The sequence below is a fragment of the Pimephales promelas genome, chromosome 22 (genome assembly GCF_988280905.1).
Source record: "Pimephales promelas chromosome 22, fPimPro1.hap1.1, whole genome shotgun sequence".
NCBI lineage: Eukaryota > Metazoa > Chordata > Actinopteri > Cypriniformes > Leuciscidae > Pimephales > Pimephales promelas.
Window position 1 is genome coordinate 30117895 of NC_142790.1, and position 22112 is coordinate 30140006.

At 37.9% G+C, this 22112-nt stretch overlaps 1 protein-coding gene across 3 annotated transcripts in view; it reads left to right on the forward strand.

Moving 5' to 3' along the window:
• The window catches only part of kcnh2b (potassium voltage-gated channel, subfamily H (eag-related), member 2b), a 135069-nt gene that overhangs the window by 67523 nt on the left and 45434 nt on the right, over positions 1-22112 (forward strand). For all 3 annotated transcript variants that reach the window (XM_089125532.1, XM_089125530.1, XM_039656276.2), the window contains exons 3-5: positions 8678-8833; positions 9818-10300; positions 10469-10680. In XM_089125532.1, coding sequence (XP_088981658.1) covers positions 8678-8833; positions 9818-10300; positions 10469-10680 — 851 coding nt within the window. The remainder of the gene's footprint in view (positions 1-8677; positions 8834-9817; positions 10301-10468; positions 10681-22112) is intronic.

Here is a 22112-nt window from a genome sequence, read left to right on the forward strand (position 1 = left end):
ATACATTAAGTATATCAAAATAAGTACAATTTAAATATATTTCCTTTTCACCTGGGTAGTGCTGTTCACTTCCTGTTCCTGTTTTTTTTTGTTGTGATCATACATCAGTATCACTAGAAAATGTTGGTGTATAGGTAACAGAATAAGGAGTATTGGTTTTGTAATATTTGACTGTAAATTGTAAGAAAAATTATTTAATATTATGAATACATTTAATTACAGTAAAAATGTAAAATGGCAAAATCAAGCTTTTCTTTTGGCCTTCAAATCTAATTAAATGAATCTAATATTTGAAGCCACATTGCAATGTAAACCATCTTTTAAGGTAATTAAGGCCAGGTTAAATACTTTAGCGGTTTGATATATTTACCAGTCGTGTGTAATTTAAACAGTGAAAGAGAGCTCTGTGAATTGAGTGAATGTGTGTGTGTGTTGTTAGTGTCGAGGCTGATCTGCCACTGTGTTATCGTCAAGTGTTCGCTACGCTATTGCTAATGTGTTCTGAGTGGTTTCTAGATTGACAAACGAAACTTTGAGACGTTAAACCCTTGAGATGTCCAGATGTCTGGCCATGAAAGAAGAGTCCATGTGAAAAGACTGAAGCTGTGTGTGTGTGATCATGGAAAGCTCCAGTTCTCCTCTATATCAGTGTCAGTGTTTCTGAACTCCTGAAACGCCTCCACTGTAGTCTTGAGTTTCTCCCGGGAACACGTCTCAATATTCCTCATTATAATAATTAATGCGCATAATAAAGGGGCGGGGCCTGGTTGAGTTAGTTAGTAGTGTGTTAAACTGGCGGTTATGGAAAGGGGCGGGACATTTCCCAAACACACTAGAAGCGCTCGACCAATCACAACACACTGCTCCAGCCGACCAATCAGAGCACAGTGTGCTTTCAGGAGGAGGGGCTTCATAGAGACAGGAAGTAAACAGAGCGTTACTGACAGACTGGGAAGAGAGGAGCCGCAACAATGGAGAATATGAGGAGAATAATCAACATTCAAGCAGGAAAACCTGTTCTAGGAGAGCCTGAAAACATCATCACGACTACTAGGAATAAAATGGCCTCTTTAATACACAGTTTCATAATACAGAGAGTCAGCCAGTCACTGTCGCAAAATAACCCCTTCAGGGTGATAAAAGATGAAGATCGCACTGTTGATTTAGCACTAGATGACATTTTTATTATATTTTTATGATCCCCTGATATGCATCTCCCGGTGAACATTTGACTGATTTTAATGGCTGTTGCATTTCTAGAAAGTTTTGTTCTGCTTTATTGTCCTGAAACGAAAGCAAATCATTTGTTGCTTTTGTCTTTATGGATATTTCTGTAACATGTCAAATCAAAGCCCGAATCAGCGGCTCTGCTGGGTCCAATAAAGCCCAGAGACAGCCGTTCAGGAGTGTGTGTGTGTCTGGTTGCGCTCGTTTGTGAGGGAGCGAGAGCTCAATTAGGCCTGGAGGGAGATGTGGAGCGCCTCGGTGTGTTTTTATGTGCTAATGAGAAACCCTGGACCGTTCCCTCTCTAATACACACTTTGGAGATGGACGATCAATTAACTTTTGAGGAAAAGGGTTTTCTTCTCTCCTGATGGCAGTGTGTTAACTTATAGTAAAGCTGAGCCAAACAGGTCTCCTCAACTCCGGCCCCCATTGGTCAGTCAAACACATAGCCCCGCCCCTAACTCCTGTCATTGGTCCAATCAAAAAGAACTCAGCCAGTAGGAACTGCCGCTGTTTTTGGAAACTGTTGTGAAGTTATAATATCTTTATAAAGCAGATAGGGATGTTTAGCTTGTGTTTGTAATCACAGCAATATACTTATCTTGAATACATCTGATCTTCACTAGTCAAAAATCAACTGGTCATGTGACCCATGATGACACCCAATCACTGAATGATACCTGAGCTCATTTGAATACTGATGGATGAACAGACCATCTGCTGTACTTCTACAAGAGAGAGAGAGAGAGTATTACTATCATAAGTATGATGCTATTACCATGTTTTTGAATATGATACCACTCAGAATGCCATGGTGGGTGAATATGAATATTGCAAAATCATTCAATATTTCTTTGTAAAGATCTTCTCTTTTCTGATCTCAGATCTGCTGATCCATATGCCTGTTACTATTTCACTGGAATTATGGGTGATTTTCCCCTGCATTTTTGTTGGTATTAATAGTGATATTTCAGTGCAGCTATGAGTAATTCTTCACCAGAATTATTGGTTATTTTCACTAAAATATGGGTGATTTTTGCTGTGATTATGCTGGTATCATTGGTGATTTCCCCCAGAGTTAAAGGTGTTTTTCAATGGTAACACTTTCATTTGTGTTGGTGTTAATGGTTATTTTTCACTGCACCTACGAGAATTATTAGTTATTTTCATTCAAATTTGGGTGATTTTCGCTGATTATTTTTAGTGATTTTTCAAATGGTTTATGATCTTTATATTTAGCTCTAACTAATTTGATTTTAAGTAGCCTTGGTTGATATTTATTCGTCCGTCGTGGCCTCAGTGAAATCTGTTGACCCTCCTCCCGCTCCAGATCATATTATTCATGTTGAACTCGGGTAACTGGGTGATTTTTGCATCATATTACAGATGCTGACAGGATCAAGACGTTCAAAGCTCAATTATTTAATGTGCACAGTGAAAACATGACCCCACATTTGTAGATTACAGCATGAGGTAATCATTATCATCAGTAATCCGCATAAACCATCGTTAATGATGAGCCTCATCCAGAACAGTGGAATATCCCAGACTCTTCTGCCCTCTAGTGTTGAACTCAAGCATGTGCGGCTCATGATCACACACACACACACACACTTGGCTTATGCTCTGGGGTTTTGTATCTGTTTTTATTGCCGTTTATAATATTGCAAAGTTTGTTTTATATAATCAAAATGACTATATATAATTATTATTATTGTTATTATTATTTCTTGTCTACTTATACATTCTAGGAAGCTTTTCTTTGGCTGCTTGCTTTTCTTTATCTTTCTTTATTTTTAATTTTTGGAACAATGTGTGTTGTAAAGAGCACTATACAAATGAATGAAGTGGACTAACCTCGGCTTACACACTCGTAATCCTGGCATTACTTCTAACACTGTGGTGAATTAATAAGGTGAAATATAACCTGCAGGATTACATTAACCCTGGGTTAAATATGATCTTCAATTAGCAATAGTCATGATTAAGAATCATCTGAGGGATCATGTGACACTGACGACTGCAGTAATGATGCTGAACATTCACAGGAATAAATTACACTATCTTCACTATAGTAAAGACTAATTTTCAACATCATTACTCAACCCAACTTTTGGTCAAATTTGGATAATCCCAAACGTTTGGTTGAGAATGTAATTTTAAAATGTAACCCAATGGCTTATTTGACCCAAATTTGACCCAAGAGTGTATTCACATAGAAAACAGTTATTTTAAATTGTAATAATATTTCCTGTATAGTGCAGCCTTGGTGAGCAAAAGAGATTTCTTTCAAAATCAATGAAAACACAATCCATCCATCATTCAAACGTCTGACCGTACGTGTCTCTAATACTGTGAAACACTGTTGTTGTGCGAGATCAGTGTGTCCTCCAGAAATGTAAACGCAGCACAAGCGTCACACACACTGATGGACGGGACGACGGGTCGTGCTCGTCACTCCACAAACCGATTCGTCAGCACAAATCAAAGAGAAAGAGAGAGCCAGAATATTAAAACCTGATCTGAATACACATCAACTTTACATTTACATTCTTCTCGTTACGATCTGATCTAACGATCATTGAGGTTGAATTAGACTTTTGTGTATGATTTATTGTATTTATATAAAAGACGTCAGAGTCAGTTGTTCATTTATTGCTCAATAAACATAATAATGTTTGCTCTTGTCCACCAGGTGGCGCCGTGTCCCTCGCAATAAACAACAGCTTTTTAAAACTTCTTATCTGGTCCAACTTTCTCAAGCCAACTTAAAGTTTGTCTCAACTAACTTTTTAATCTAGTTAACATATAAACGGATCTTGGACTTCTCAGAGAAAAAATAAATATTGCTCAGTGATTAATCTTTTATAACTGTTAATCCTTGGAGATATAATAACACTTAAATGAGTTCGCTAGTCTGCACGTTTCTGGACACTTCGAGAATCATGACTTTTGTTTTCATTTTTTTAAAAGAGATTCTGAATAAAAAATACAAAATAACATGCAACAAAATGTTAATTTCTGCAGCCTATATAACAAACATGTAATTCATTCTATTCATTATTAAAACAAAAAGGGTGAATGAATGATTCCACAACTCACTCATAAAGACTTCACTTCTTCCACTTCACTTGTAGATTGTACCAAAAAATAAAAAAGCGAATCTTTAGTAAAAAAAAAAAAAAAGTTTTATTACTGGATGAATCAGCGTTTCTTAGCGAATCTCTTGAATGAATGATTCAATGACTCACTCATAAACACTTCACTTGTTTCATTACTGGATGAATCAGCGTTTCTGAACAAATCTCTTGAATGAATGATTCAATGACTCATAAAGATTTCACTTGTTTCATTACTGGATGAATCAGCATTTCTGAGCGAATCTCTTGAATGAATGATTCAATGACTCACTCATAAAGACTTCACTTGTTTCATTACTGGATGAATCAGCGTTTCTGAACGAATCTCTTGAATGAATGATTCAATGACTCACTCATAAAGACTTCACTTGTTTCATTACTGGATGAATCAGCGTTTTTGAACAAAACTCTTGAATGAATGATTCAATGACTCACTCATAAAGACTTCACTTGTTTCATTACTGGATGAATCAGCGTTTCTGAGCGAATCTCTTGAATGAATGATTCAATGACTCACTCATAAACAGTTCACTTGTTTCATTACTGGATGAATCAGCGTTTCTGAACGAATCTCTTGAATGAATGATTCAATGACTCACTCATAAACACTTCACTTGTTTCATTACTGGATGAATCAGCGTTTCTGAACGAATCTCTTGAATGAATGATTCAATGACTCACTCATAAACACTTCACTTGTTTCATTACTGGATGAATCAGCGTTTCTGAACGAATCTCTTGAATGAATGATTCAATGACTCACTCATAAAGACTTCACTTGTTTCATTACTGGATGAATCAGCGTTTCTGAACGAATCTCTTGAATGAATGATTCAATGACTCACTCATAAAGACTTCACTTGTTTCATTACTGGATGAATCAGCGTTTCTGTACGAATCTCTTGAATGAATGATTCAAAAACAAACACATGTTTTACAGTAACAGTCACTTATCACTTGTCGCCACCTACTGGTGTAACGATGCAATCAATACAATCATTATTTGAAACGTCGTTACTTTCAAACAGGGATTTACTCTCTACTGGCCGCTGCTCATCAGTGTCTCCATCTTATTTAAATTACGGAAAACTTTTTTTAATATAGTTTTAGTTAACACTCACATCTTTGACACATCTCGGGTCACAGCAGGTCATTGTGTTGCTTCTTAAATCCTTCCTCATCCACTGTAATCCTCCATAAGACAGTGGGATTAATGGGATTATTGGGATCATCAGGTGTCGGATGATGCGGATCTGGATGATGTTTGAATAGGGTTGAGCCGCTGCTGTCACTCATCCTGCACTGAATCTTCATAACAAGAAACATCAGAAACTCAAAATACACAGACTGAAGCAATGTGGGGCGGGGCTTGATTTATTCCTCATAATCTGATTGGCTGGTGAGACGTGCACTGTAATACCAGAGACATTTGTTAAAGGGACCGTTCACCTGAATTTGGTCTGAGAAACGCAGGTTTGGTTCCCACCGTTCTTCAAAGCGTTTGATTTTTTTGTTCTGAAAAAGAGAGACAGTCATACAGGAGTGGAACGACTCGAGGGCGAGCAAAGGATTTTTGGGTGAACTGTCCCTTTAAGAACATGAGCTGGTTCATGAAGTGAAAATCATATTATATATTTATTATTTTATTGTCTTCTTGTCACAGTGACTGTTCACAGTGCATTATTGTTTCTGTATTTATTTGTCTAGTCAGAAGAAAGTGACTGTTCTTCATTTAGTAAAAAAAAAGTAAAAAAAAAAAAAAGTATTTATATCCTGATGTTTTTTCTCGTCTGATTTATGTTAATTTGTTCTACCGTGTCTATTATTTAAGCAGGACTTCAGTGATTTGGGTCTCGGAGCACTTTACTGGGATTATATAACCAGACATGCTGATGATGAAAATATACACATGTAGTGTGTGTGTGTGTGTGTGTGTGTGTGTGTGTGTGTTTATGCTTGCGTTTGTGTGCATGTATGTGTGTGATAGAGTCTGTGTGTGTATGTTTGTTTGTGTGTGTGTGTGTGTGTGTGTGTGTGTGTGTGTGTGTGTGTGTGTGTGTGTGTGTGCGTGTGTGCGTGTGTGTGTGTGTGTGTGATAGAGTCTGTGTGTGTATGCTTGCGTTTGTGTGCATGTATGTGTGTGATAGAGTGTGTGTGTGTGTATGTGTGTTTGTGTGTGTGTGTGTGTGTGTGTGTGTGTGTGATAGAGTCTGTGTGTGTATGCTTGTGTGTGTGTGTGTGTGGCATCTGAATCTTAGAGTGTATTAGTCCTGTAAAGTGGACAGAATCGTAATGAATTGCAGTCAAATCCCTCCTCCTGACTCTTAATCTGCACATGTGTGTGTGTGTGTGTGTGTTCAGCGTGTTCATCTGTGTGTTTAGATGACCGGGATTATGGGTCTGCAGGACAAAAGGGCTTTTTGTAGTTATTGTTATGTATGCATTCATTCATACAGTCACAGTATTCATCTGGAGATCTGCTGATATATCTCTAATATATCTATATATTTCTCTAATATATCTATATTTCTCTAATATACGTATCAGTCCACGATTCAGACTGATTGACTGTGTTTTAACTCTTCTCCGTTTATCTTCCCCAATACAGCAGATTTCCAGCTGTGGGAAAGAGTTCTTGATCAGTGTTTAGACGAGCGCGACCGCAGTTGAGATAAGATGGTCAGATGTGCAGAAACTCATTTCAGAGAAACATGATATTTTGCATTTAATCCTTTAAAAAAACACCATGAGTTCATGTCAGATTGTCAGTGATGGATTCAAATGGATTTTCCTCATTGTTATAGTGTGTTCTTGAACACTTTTGTTTGATTTCGAGTCAAATCTGCATTGTGTTTATGTGTGTTACTTTTAAACCGGACATTCGGCCCTCACTATATTAACTCTACGATAAGAGGAAGATGTTTGTGCTCTTTTTCCACGCACACACACACACACACACACACAGATGGCATTAGTGGACCTGTAATCCGTGTGTAGTTTCTCTGGTCCAAACACAGCTGGGATTACAGAGCATCTCTGTGTCCGTGTGTGTCTCCGTGTTTTTTCTCTGTGTGTGTCGCCGTGTGTGTCGCCGTGTGTGTCGCCGTGTGTGTCGTCGTGTGTGTCTCCGTTCATTGATGAGAATCTGCGGTCCGTCACTCAGTCGTTGCTCCAGTTTGATTGTGTTCTCAGATCAGGTAAGTGTGTGAGACTCACAGATGGTCAGAGTCAGGATGTGTGTGTGTGTGTGTTTATCTGATGTTGTGTGACTTTACTGGTCAATTATAGTGAATGTACTGGGATCTTCATGATCGTACAGCTTTGCTAAAGATGTAAAAATCTGTTATTTTGTCCGACTTCAATATCATGTGATGTGTATGTTTTGCTTTATTATAAAATCTAAGCATTAGGGATGCACAATATATATGTGTGTGTGTGTGTGTGTGTGTCGGCCAATATATGTATGTTTATAGTTATCGGTATGAATAATCAGTATCAGCCAAAATGTTCATATCGGTGCATCTAATCCTACTACTACTAAGCGAGCATCTCTACTTTTTCAGAATGTGTTTTCGTCATGTAGCCGCACACACACACACACACACACACACACACACACACACACACACACACACACACACAGTGTTCGTAATCAGGCTTAATTTTGCTGGCAGATGATAGTTGTTCACTTAACTAGTCCATGAGAGGATTCCCATGATTCAACAGTATGCTTTAGTTCCACCAGATCAGCGACGGAAAATGATATGATGAGATCGCCGCTGGCAACGACATCAATGTACATGTTATGGTTAAAAATAGCCTGCCTTTACATGCATTTAATTGACCAAGTTAATTATAGAAATGTACAGGCGAAACTCGAAAAATTATGATAGTGAGCAAAAGTTCATTTATTTCAGTAATTCAACTTGAAAGATGAAACTAATATATTATATAGACTCATTACATGCAAAGTGAGATATTTCAAGCCTTTATTTCTTATAATTTTGACTAATGAAAAGCTTTTCACTTCTTTTGACTTTGGGGTTTTTATAAGCTGTACGCCATAATCATCACAATTATAATAAATAAAGGATCTAAAAAATATCTCACTTTGCATGTAATGAGTTGATATAATATATTAGTTTCACCTTTTAAGTTGAATTACTGAAATAAATGAACTTTTGAACGGTATTCTCGATGTCATTAAACAACAACACTGATGGAGACCAAATACTTGAAGTTACTTATAAGGAGGCATGTTAAGTGAATGTCTCTCTCTCTCTCTCTCTCTCTCTCTGTGTTTCCCACAGGTGTGTGTTTCCTGTGTTTGGTGGATGTGGTTCCTGTAAAGAATGAAGATGGCGTGGTGATCATGTTTATTCTGAATTTTGAGGTCATGCCGGACGATAAACTGCACGACCCCCAGGATCTGAATCACAAGCTGCCTCTGCTGTGGCGTCACTCCAGTACGTTCATTCGTTCAACGCTACATCTATTATAACATTACCTTAATTAGCACATTAAAAAGACCTTAACACAAACTAAGCTGCCCAATCAGAAAAATATATTTTGCTTTATATATATTTATACATTATATATATTATATTTTTTGCTTTATGTATATTTATATATTGTATATATAATATTTTTTTGCTTTATATATATTATATTTTATGCTTTATATATATTTATATATATATATTATATTTATATATATCTTTCTTCCATTTTAAAATCCAGTTATCACAAGTGACTGTAATGAGAAACTCATGCAAATTCAGCTCATTAACATATGACCGCCCTCAGTAATACAATAATTAATTACTGTATAAAATATAAAAGGTTTGTTGGTTAACATTAACTACATTATTTAACATGGACTAATAATAAACAATTCTTCTACAGCATTTATTAATTTTAGTTCATATTAATTTCAACATTTACTAATACGTTTTAAGATTAAAGGTTTTATTTGTTAACATTAGTTAATGTACTGTGAACTAACATTAAAAAAGATTAATAATCTTTGTTAGTTCATGTTATTAAATACGTATTACGAACTAATGAACCTTATTGTAAATTGTTATCAATATTACTAACATTTAGTCTTCAGCTGGGTTTTTGTAACATATTTCACATGCAAAAATGCAAAAGAGATCATTTACATATTAAAACCTGCATGTGTGGTAAATGATCAAACAAAGTCTTAACTTGAGTCTAATATCTCTAATGTTTCTCTGTGTGTTTTTCTACCTTAAACTTAACAAACATGTTCTTTTTTGTTAAACGTCATTTAAATAAAACGAATATTTGATTTTTATAGGCACAAATATTCGAATTCTATATTTTTTTTGAAAAATGCCCTTCCCTGCCAGTGTGGAAAATGTTGATAAAAGATGCACACAAAAATGTGTGTTGATGTTTCCTGTGTGTGTGTGTGTGTGTGTCAGATCGCGCTCGAGGCATCCGTTTACGCCTCCCGCTCCTGAACTCCCGGAACAACAGTAAATCTTCTCTGCGGGAGGATCCCGAGGCGGGGCGAGGAGCGGGCTTCCCCAGCGGCTCGAGCCCCGAATCCCTGGCGCTGGGCGAACTCCTCTCGCTGCCAGAACACGAGCGCCCCCGTGTGGCCGCCGGCTCCACCCGCTCCACCAGCCTCGTGACCTCGCCGTCCTCTCGTGACCTGTTGGGCAGCGACCCCTCGTCTCCTCCTCCGGCCCCCCCGCACCCCGTCACGCTGCCTCTGGGTCAGTCCTCGCCTCGACCGCGCCGGCTCGACCCGGACGCCACCGTGTCCAACTGCAGCCTGAGCAACAGCCGCTCGCGCGAGAGCTTTCACAGCATGCGGCGCGCGTCGTCGGTGGACGATATCGAGGCCATGCGGCCGGAATGGGAGCGGAAGCACCGAACCCGACCCATATGCAGCAGCACGGGTGAGAAGACACCGTGACATTTACACTCCACTTCAAATCAATCATTTTATCCCTTAGATATCACCTCAATGACATATTTAAATATGTATATATTTTATATAATACAGTTTGATTTGCTAATAAAACACTGTGAAATGTCAAGAGTATTTCCGACGTTTGTTTCCTCAGGAGCCGTGAACAACAAGTCCAGCATCCTGAACTCTACCTCGGACTCGGATCTCATGCGTTACCGCGCCATCAGCAAAATCCCCCAGATCACGCTCAACTTCGTGGACTTTAAAGCGGACCCGCTCATCTCCCTCCCGCCCGGAGACATGGACATCATCGCCCCCTGCAAACTCATCGACCGCACACACAACGTCACAGACAAAGTCACTCAGGTGAGACGGCTCTGCTCTTTATCCTGAAGATGGAGAATGCCAGGCCATGGGTCCATTAAAGGGGTCATCGGATGCAAAATTCACTTTATATGCTGTTTTGTATATAAATGTGTGTGTGTGTGTGTGTGTGTGTGTGTGTGCGCGCAGTGTGTGGACACAACCAACATAGTACAATAATAAAACACATTCACTCCTTTTTTTAACCTCAAAAAGTCTAAACGCTCAATAATCAAGACGTTTGGATTTTCTGAGCAATATGATGTCATATTGCTGATGCTCCGCCCACGATTGCTGACGGACTGTCCCGTATTAGCATATTTCCCATATTAGCATATTTCCCATATTAGCATATTTCCTGTATTTGCATATTTCCCATATTAGCATATTTCCCATATTAGTATATTTTCCATATTAGCATATTTCCTGTATTAGCATATTTTCGGTATTAGCATATTTCCTGTATTTGCATATTTCCCATATTAGCATATTTCCCGTATTAACATATTTCCCATATTAGCATATTTCCCGTATTTGCATATTTCCTGTATTAGTATACAGTATTTCCTGTATTTGCATATTTCCCATATTAGTATACAGTATTTCCTGTATTATCATATTTCCTGTATTTACACATTTCCCATATTAGCATATTTCCCGTATTAACATATTTCCCTTATTAGCATATTTCCCGTATTAACATATTTCCCTTATTAGCATATTTCCTGTATTTGCATATTTCCCATATTAGTATACAGTATTTCCTGTATTATCTTATTTCCTGTATTTGCATATTTCACGTATTTGCATATTCCCCATATTTGCATATTTCCTGTATTAGCATATTTCCCGTATTTGCATATTCCCCATATTAGTATATTTCCCATATTAGTATATTTCCCATATTAGTATATTCCCCATATTAGTATATTCCCCATATTAGTATACAGTATTTCCTGTATTAGCATATTTCCCATATTTGCATACTCCCCATACAGTTCTTGAGGAGGTAAACGTGTGTTGATTTACACAACCGTTAATTTTTAACAAAGTGTGTAACAAACTTTACATGAACTCCGTAAAGAATCACAGGAAGTGATCACAGCATCCGGCGACCCCTTTAACAGCCCAGAGCTGGAGGATTAGACTAAAGAGATGTGTTTAGCGTTTGCTGCCTGTGTGTGTGTGTGTGTGTGTGTGTGTGTGTGTGTTGGGTTTGAGGTGTTGGTTCCTCTGCTTTTTCCGCTTTTAAAGGAAGCTGCTGATGTTGATGTTAGTGTTGGTGTGATTTGAAGATCAGTCTGTGTTTGAGACGGGATTGAACTTTACTGACTTTAACATCCTACACTCTTAAAGATAAGGATCCGTTCACTCTCAAACGTCACACAAAGCCAGATGTTTACGATGCGAGACATCAGTAGAAGTAAATGATCAGTGATTCAGCTGTTAAATGAAACACACGGTCGTGAAGTTGTGCGTTTTCTGTATTTCTGTGTGGAGTGTTGAAAACCAAGGGCTGCATCAATGCATTTACATTTCTGCTGTTTTTAATGCGAATGCGATTCATGAGCCTGATGTTTGAAGAGTCCGTAACTTCAGTGTGTTCATCAGTCCTCATCAGAGAAGAGTTAAACGCTCATCTTTCCCCCGTCGGACGTAACTGGGTTAATTTATCGCCCGTGTGCTGATGCTCGTCTCTGGGAGATGGAATGAAAGAGGGCGTCTCGTGATGATCATGACAGATGAGCCTGTGCGTTCCTGCACACCTGCTGTCCTGCAAACATGGTTTATCAGGTCATGTGACGTCCAGTTCGTTCATGTCAAGCGTATTCAATACATCCATGTTTAATACAGTTCTGTTCTATCAACAGCATGGGAGACATAATGACATATTTTTAAATTATTTGTTAATTATTGTTCCATACAAAAATGGGGTATTTGTACTGCAAAGTATCTAAATTGAGAACTTAAAAAAATGTATAACTAATTTAAATATTTTCTTTAATAATTGTGTTATTTTCGTTAATAATCTTTCCTTCCATAGAAAAATGCTACAAAAGTTTTTTTTTTTTTTGTTGGTTTTTTTTTTTTTTTTTTTGAATAATTATAATTCAGTACAGAAAAAGAAATAATACTGAATACTATATTTTTTTCCTCTATAATACGGGATGTTTTCATTGGAAGTGATGACAATAATCATAAGCAAATTAAAAAATGCTACAAGTTGATGCACTTCCTGTGGCCGCAGTTCTCTAGTTTATATCCTAAATCTCATCACTATAGCTTTTATTTGATATATTTTATTATTTTAATACCTTGAAATAAACTCAGAACTCTCTATTTAGGTTACAGTTATCATCGCTTCATCATAAACTGCTGCTTTTTTTGTTGTAAGCTGCTGTCATGATGATGTGATCACTTTAATCTTATCAGTGTGTGTGTGTGTGTGTGTGTGTGTGTGTGTGTTAGCCAGCGTTCGGCGTGTCACTTCCTGTCCCGTCCACCACAGATAACTCATAATGAAGCTGTTTCTAATTTATCCACAGCAGGATTTAAGGAAGAATTCACTATTGATTGCCGCAGTGAGTCAAGTGTGTGTGTGTGTGTGTGTGTGTGTGTGTGCGTGCGTGTGTGTGTGTTGTGCTTTAAGCTTTTGTCCGCTGGATCAGACTGTGTATTATGTCACTACCTGTCAGAAGTTTGGATACACCTGCTAGTTGTTCATCATGACTAGTTTCAGTAATACAGTAATAATAAAAGCATTTATAAGAGTCTGGTAATGATGATCAATCATAACATTTCACAAATAAAACTGTACAATAAGGTTCATTATTCAACATTAGTTAACATGAACTAAGAATGAACAATACTTTTATTAATCTTATTTAATATTAATTTTAACATTTACTAATATAAATTCCTGTGTAAACTCTAATATCTGTGACTCTGGCGAACATGAGTGTGTCCAAGCTTCTGTCTGGGTGTGTGTGTGTGTCGATCGCAGTGTAATCCAGCAAACTCACTCCACAGGCTAAAAGCTTCACAAACACAACACACACACTGTTAATTTACGTAATATATAATCATATAAGAGCGTAAAATAACATCTATATGTGTGATTTCTTCTCCTGTGCGACAGCCAAGCTGACTTCTGCTGTAAATACTGTGTTTTTTAATTTCATGTGTGTGTTTCGGGTTTAAGAAAAGAAAATACACGGGCCGTTACACATTTGGCATAATTCATTTATGTTGTTCTCTTTATTTGATAAAAAAAACAGTAAAAACGGTGAAATATTATTCCAATGTAAAATATCTGTTTTCTTCAGTGTCACATGATTATCATGATGATCTGATGCTCAAGAAACATTTATGATTATTATCAGTGTTGAAACAGTTCATATGTTTGCGATTCATTTTTGAATGATTCTTTTATAAATAGAAAGTTCAAAGGAACAGCATTTATTTGAAATATAGTCTTTTTATGATTATAAAATATCACTTTTGATCCATTTAATATGTCCTTTCTGTATTTTTTTTTTCAAAACTGCTGAAAATTCAGCATTGCATCACATGAAAACATTACATTTAACAAAATCTTCAAATAGAAAATAGTTATTTTAATTTATGATAATATTTCAGAATATTTTACTGTATTTTTGACCACATAAATGCAACTTTTTACATTGTTAGTTGGGTCACAGTTGCTTTCTTTGACACCCCAGCTGTGTGTTTAATTCATGTTAGGCTATATTTAGTGGCACACACACACACACACACACACACACACACACACACACACACACACACACACACGTGTATAGATAAATCAAGAACACACCACAGGAATGATGCATTAAGCTACACTTGTTACACAGAAACATTCTTGCTTTTCTTTCCTTAACCCACCTCACATACACACACACACACACACGTTTCCCCTTTATCTGTGTGTGATTGCACAGGCTAAGCCAGGACATTGTATTTATGTGTTTGCAGTAATCTCTGCATTGTAGAGATGATCTCTGGAACAAACGTTTACTGACCCACAATCCTGCAGTACCGCGCGTCACCTGACAGGGGCAGTATAGCCTATCACAGTCGAGCACTGTGTCACATGACTCAGGTTACCATGGTGCGTTTGGAATGTTTGAGAAGTTGTCATGGCAACACGGCTCAAGTTTAGAACTCTAGAAGTGGAATATATAGAATGTTGGGTGGAAATGTATAATTCCATATGCATTCATTGGGATTTAAGAGGGGGAGGGGTGATTGATCATAAGGCGCATTATTTCTAATCAATAAATGTTTGACCTGTAATCAATCATAAAAAGACTAGGAATGTGTATTATGAAACATTAATGTAAAACATTCTCTCTGATCAAAAATACATCATATAATCTTTCAAACGTGGTTTATTCAGCCACGCAGGGTTTGATAATTAATTTAGACTCATCAATAATGAATGTTCGTTGACATAAAAAACTAAACTGCTCTATATTTCCTTGACTTTTGGAGATAAAGTGCCTGATGTTCCTTCAGAAGTCAAACCTTCTGTCATTTATGCAGGAGAAACTGCTTCATCTGTTCACTCACAGGAAGGTCGTAAGTTATTGTTATTATTATTCATAAACAGCAGAAGAACGAACGAATGATAAGAGTAAAATGCGGTATTGAAGATGATCTCTTCTAATTGCTAAAAGCTTTAACATTATAAAGAGACGTCACAGAGGAAATGAATAGATTGAAGAGACGCATGCCAGAGGAGTGTGCCGTTCCCTAAACAGGGTGATTTAATACGTTTATAATTAGAACATTACATATTCATTTTTAGAGGGGATGCGGATGAAGAACATGCTAATTTTATCTCACGCTGAGACATTCATTTATATATTTATTTATTTATGTTTTATTAAGGAATCAGACTACAAATCAAGCAGAAGTCCACGTATGACAGGCCATTGAAGTAAATCCTGCGTTTAATTTTAAACGGCTCTTATCATCTTATTAGCCTTTTATGTGACAAAAATAGTGAGGGTTAGAGCTTACAGCTTATACAGGAGTTTTGTGTTTCTCGGGACATAAAGCACTTTTATATGGATAGATAGATGGATGGATGGATGGATGGATGGATGGATGGATGGATGGATGGATGGATGGATGGATGGATGGATAGATAGATAGATGGATGGATAGATGTGTGATGATGTTTCAGGCTCTCCTAGAACAGGTTTTCCTGCTTGAATGTTGATTATTCTCCTCATATTCTCCATTGTTGCGGCTCCTCTCTTCCCAGTCTGTCAGTAACGCTCTGTTTACTTCCTGTCTCTATGAAGCCCCTCCTCCTGAAAAGCACACTGTGCTCTGATTGGTCGGCTGGAGCAGTGTGTTGTGATTGGTTGAGCGCTTCTAGTGTGTTTAGGAAAGTCCCGCCTCTTTCCATAACCGCCAGTTTAACACACTACTAACTAACTCAACCAGGCCCCGCCCCTTTATTCTGCGCATTAATTATTATAATGAGGAATATTGAGACGTGTTCGTGTTCCTACAATGGAGGCGTTTCATGAGTTCAGGAACACTGACACTGATATAGAGGAGAACTGGAGCTTTCCATGCAGAGATGGAGAGCATGCGGACCCACAGGTGACCCACTTTAACACCGCTGGAGCCATTAATCTTGATGGGGTGTGTGTGTGTGTGTGTGTGTGTGTGTGTGTGGCTCATCATGGGGTGTAATTGAAATAGGCGCCTGTTCTAGACGGCATTGATTGGAGCCTTCACTGCCTCATCTCTCATACGCCGAACCTTCAGGCCAACAGAGTGAGATTTACTGTCTATGATGTTTAAAACAGGGTCGTTCTCTTTATGCAGAGCTAATCGAAAACGTGAATCCGCACACGGGTCCCTGAAATCCTTGAAAGTTTGTGAATCTGACAGAAAAAAAAAAATTCAAGGCCCTGGAAAGTTTTTGGAAATAAACACACATAGACACAAGTAAGTTTTCTAGAAAAAAAATCCATATTATTCCCTCCGGTCCACTAATGTGTTATTTTGTGGCCTGTGGACGCTAGCTTGTTAGCATAACACGTTAGTTTAAAGGGATAGTTCACCCCAGTAATGACTCTCAACCCCGTCAGACTTTCAACACACATTAAGATACAGGTGATTAAATCTCACTCCTTCATAGGCTTCTATTGTCATTGAAACTTACCAGCCCAGAAAAGTTATTAAAGACATCGTTAAAATAGTCCGAGTGACTACAGCGGCTCAACCTTAAGATTATCAAGCGACGAGAATCGCATGTTTGACTAGTACATTTTTCACATTTGCACTAATATTTGACTTGTTGTTGTTTTTGTGCATCTCATGCACAGGGGCGATCACTCGTTCTCCACATTACTGATAACATTACATGATGTTTTACATTAATCTTTCACGTTCAGCACGAGCCGAGTCCCCGGTGACCAGGGCTGTGCTGCAAATAAAGCATATATACATCACGTCCCCGTCAAGCGCTCGCAAACAAACAAGAACCGTTTCCTCGTTTCACTCGCCGGCTGTTCTTCTTCATGTGTGTTGGAGCGCAGGAACACGAGGACATTATTTTCAGCCATGCACAAACAGTGTGTGTAGTTGTTGTGATAAATCACGTCTGCTGGCCGCTGTGCTCCACCATCGCTCACGGCGTGTGTGTGTGTGTGTGTGAGAGCGGCGTCAGGTGCGATCCTGCACCAAACAGAGATGGAAGCGTGTGTGTCACGACTGGACTTTAATGCAGATCACGCTAGTCATTCACTCGCCCCCGTGTCACTCCCGACCCGCCTGACTGTATTCCTCTCGCAGGACACTGATGTTTGAAGAACGTTGACTTTCAGTTTACTTTAATTGGATGGAGAAAATATCATCAATATATCAAATATCAATCATCTTTTTTGTTCCACAGAAGAAACAAAATTTATGCAGGTTTGGGACGACATTTTAACTTTTGACAGAATTATCCCTAATAAATAAATTGTTACGAACTGCTCCGAGACTTGGAGATGAAGATCCAAATGCAGCTTTATTTAAGATTAGTCGTACAGGCAGGGTCGAGGATAAGCAGACAGGACAATGGAGAATACACAGTGGGAATCCGGGAAACAGGCAGAGGTCAGGGCAGGCAGCAGTAATCAAAATCCAAGAACAATCAAACGTCAAAAACCAGAAAACAAACACGGAAAACGCTCAGAAATGCAGTGTAACACTTAAACAAGACTTCGCAAACACTGAACGTGAACACAAGGTATATATAGACACACTAACAGGATGAGACACAGGTGAATGCAATCAGTGAATGAGGTACAGGTGAATGTGATCAGTGATGATGAGTCCGGGCAGTGAGTTCTGGGAAATGTAGTTTGTGTGAAACATAGTCTTATCTGGAGTGCCCTCTGGTGGCTCAAGAGGGCACTCCAGCTGGTAACCGTTGCATAAATAGCCAATAAGTAAAAAAAACAAAAAAAAAAAACATCAATAACTAAAAACATCAATAAATCAGTATTAATTTTGACTAATAAATTGCCAAATAGCGACAAAAACATCAATAATTGCATTATTAATTTTGACTAATGCCTGGTTCAGATTACACAATTTTTGTGTCCGTTACGATAGTCACTGTGTCAGATTACGTGATTTTGACTCCTAAAATCTTGTGTGGTGGACAAGACACACGTCAGACTACACGTTGCTTCCTGGCCCGTCTTTAATGCCGCGCGTGATGTCATCGAGAATAGTAGCGAGTGACTTCCGGAAACGAACGTAAACAAACAATGGATGAAGCGATGAGTGTTGTATTGGCTGTCCTGAGTTCAGAAAAAAGTAAAAAAAGAAAGAAAAGCCGACAATGGACACGCTCCGGGATTGCTCGAAGAGTCAATCCTCCAAACAGAACTTGAGGTAAAATATTGTTTCCTTATATATTTTTCCGTTTAGTTTTAACGTTAGCACCATCGTCTCTCTTTTGTTTCGCCATTTTTGAAAGTTGTGTACGGAAAAGCTTGTGCTCCTATTGGTCAGCCTCATACATGTGACGGAACCGTCGTAGACAACCGTTAAAAAAATTAAACATGCTAGTCTTTATGTCGTGATGCCGTGAAGCATCGAATCTTGCGTCTGACGCCCATTGTCGTTTACGAATCCCCACGACACCCTTCGTCAAACGGATCGTGCCAAAATCGGGCTAAAATCATGTAACCAGGCATAATTGACCAATTTCGAGCCAACGTCACGGTTACGTCACGGCGTTAACAAACGGACAACTGGAGGCGGCCAATACAAGCCAGCACAGATTCGGCTCCGTAATAAGGAGCTTAAATTATTATTATTATTAAATGACATCTTGTTGTGTTGTTTGGTGCAAGAATTTATGAAAAATGAATATGCTGTATCTGGAATTTTTATTTCTAGACAATATTCACATCATTAAAATCTCACCGTAATCCCACTCTTTACATTTTTGTCTTCTCGGCTCGGCAGAATCGTAAACACGAGTCTTTACAGGACCATTCAGCACACACTTATAGTCATCTAAAGATTTAAAATTGGTCTTGAAATTGCCAAATAGTGACAAAAACGTCAATAATTGCATTCATTTTGTTTTAAAATAATTTATTTTATGATGGCTAAAACAAATGAACCGATTTAGATTTCTCTAAAATTAGGTTTGATACTGTGAAATTAATTTTTTGAAATATTTTTTTAAGTGGCATGAGTCATGACATACAAATATGAATCTATTATATGTGAAATCCATTGTGTGGAGAAAAATCCTGAAATGTTTTCCTCAACAAACACTGAAGAAAGAGAGACATGAACATCTTGGATGGCATTGGAGTGAGTAAATAATCAGGAAATGTTCATTTGGAGGTGAACTAATCCTTTAAAAGGGCAGTTCACAGCTTTCATCACCCGAGTCGTCCTCTATTAGCCGCGTGACCTGGCGGAAACAGCGCATGAGTGATGGACGCTCAGAAAAACAGGCCTTTGGTCACTAATATCCCGCCGGAACCGTCACTCGTGTCCGTTTCCTGTCCGTGTGATTGTGATGTTCGTTTGCTCCGCCGGCGTTACGGAGCGTGTCCGAGGCTTTATCTGTCATCATGCCATCCTTCAGCGTTAGCGTTCCTTTAGTGTAGCAAAGTGGTTAATGAAGTCTGATTAGCCGTGGAATCCTTGATTTGTGAACTTTAGGAGTAAATTAGTGAGGTGGATTTAAATGCGATATTTCACACAATCACTGTTTAAGACATAAAATTGTGTTAAACAACATAATTTTATGAAATATGTATTGGTTAAAAAGAAAAAAAACTGTGTATACGGCTCTGTAGACGTAGCCTGAGTGTTTGCATTGGGCGTCAGTAATTGGGCTTTCACTGCAGACTGGCGGAGAACGAGTGCCAGGGACATTAGAGGAGACACGAAGCTGCACTTCAGCTTCAAAGGTTACTCGCGTCGCAGTGATGGATCGTGACGCCACAGACCGTCACACTGAAGGCTTTCAGACGATTCAAATACAAGGAACATCATAGATGGCTTCATCATAACGGAGCCGCTCTGAGCAATCATTGGTTTACACATGTTTCATAGCGTTTATTAGCAGTGCTGGGAAGCTGCGTTAAAACTATGAGGAGCAAGTATATTTTCAAAATAGTTAAATTAATCAAAAATCAATTTATGTTAATAATTATGCATACAGTTTAAAATTATATTTATTTTAACATAAAAAATTACAATACATAATAGGGGGTTGTATCATTTAAGAATTTATGTATTTAAAAAAAAATGTATTCTATATTAAAGTGTGATTTATTTTGTACAAAATTATATATTAAATTAATATAAATATATCATACTATTTGTAACTATTATATATATATATATATATATATATAAACAAATTATTATTTTATTATTGTAGTATTTATACATCATAGAAAATCACAATGCATCACATGGATTTATTTAAAACTATATATTCAATTATATATACAGTACACTATAAAAATATGTTCATAATTTGTAATCACAATTTTTTTTCTTTTGTCAAATCAATTTAAATAATTACATAATATTTTTAGTTTCTGATTTTTAAATCAATCTCCCTCATTGTATTAACTCAATATTTCCATTTCAATGAAGTTAAATTTTTAAGGCAACCGGGTTACTTACTTTTTTAAGTTAAACCAACAATATTTTTTTTACAGTTAACATAGTGCTCCCAACAACACTGGCAAGACGGCACTTTAAGATTCTGCATGATTGATTCAGCCGGTGAACTATAAGACAGGTGTTGTTGAGCTAAGCAGACACAAGTGTGACTCAGTGTTACAGAAATATCCATTCCTGGGAAATACGCCGTTTCCATTGTTGTTTTCTCCGTGTGTCCCTGGAGACAGGTGTCTGAGGCTAACTGGGCTAATTGCAGCTGTGTGATGACTGTGATGCTCGTTCATGAACCACGAGACATGATGCATGACGTCCTCGGAGCACAAATGAGCCTGTAGGGCGGCGCTCTAACGACCCGCGGACTCTCATTAGCACTCGAGGACGTCATGCATCATGTCGGCCATTACCTGTACGGCCTGTAGGGCGGCGCTCTAATGACCCGCGGACTCTCATCAAACGAACCTCGTTTTCTGCCTGTAGTCGTGACTCTGTGACGGTGTGGGCATGAAGAACCACAGATCTGTCCTTCTCTCCCCTTGATCCGTCACCCGGGTCTCTGACACCTGTGAAGCGGATCTGTCCGGTCAGCATCACGCGTCCGCACTGACTGACGTCACTCCGCTAAAGGCCACGCTGGATCGCTCTACACACACTGATACGCTCCATCAGTGCCTTCCGATGACATGCCTGTGATTTAATCTTCAGCTCACGGCTGTGAACTCATTTTTCTTAAGCTATTAGATAAACTGCTGGAAAGACTCTTTCAGGCTGCCTTCAAAGACCCGTCACACCAAAGACTGACATTTCAGATAGGAGCAAGAGTTGAGCGATTATATATATTGAATATTCATACTCCATTTCACTGGCAATATCAAATTAATCAGCATATCGCAGTTTATATGCGCTGTTTACTGTGTTTGTTAGTTTTGAATCTACTTAGCATCAATTTCTCATTAGGTGAAATTATCATCAGGTTATTTTCATAAGCCATTTAAATATGGCAAATAGTGAATATTATACAGTTTTTTGTTAATATTTTAATTTATTTTGTGGACAATTCAAATATTTTCCAAGGATATGCACGTACTTTCCAATAAAGATAATCAGTGCATGTTACACTATTTTCACATAAAAAATTTATAATATTATTTAATATTGAAATAATGTCACGAGTCATTGCTATAAATTAATATAAATATGTATTCATATATATTTATATATAAATATATAATTTA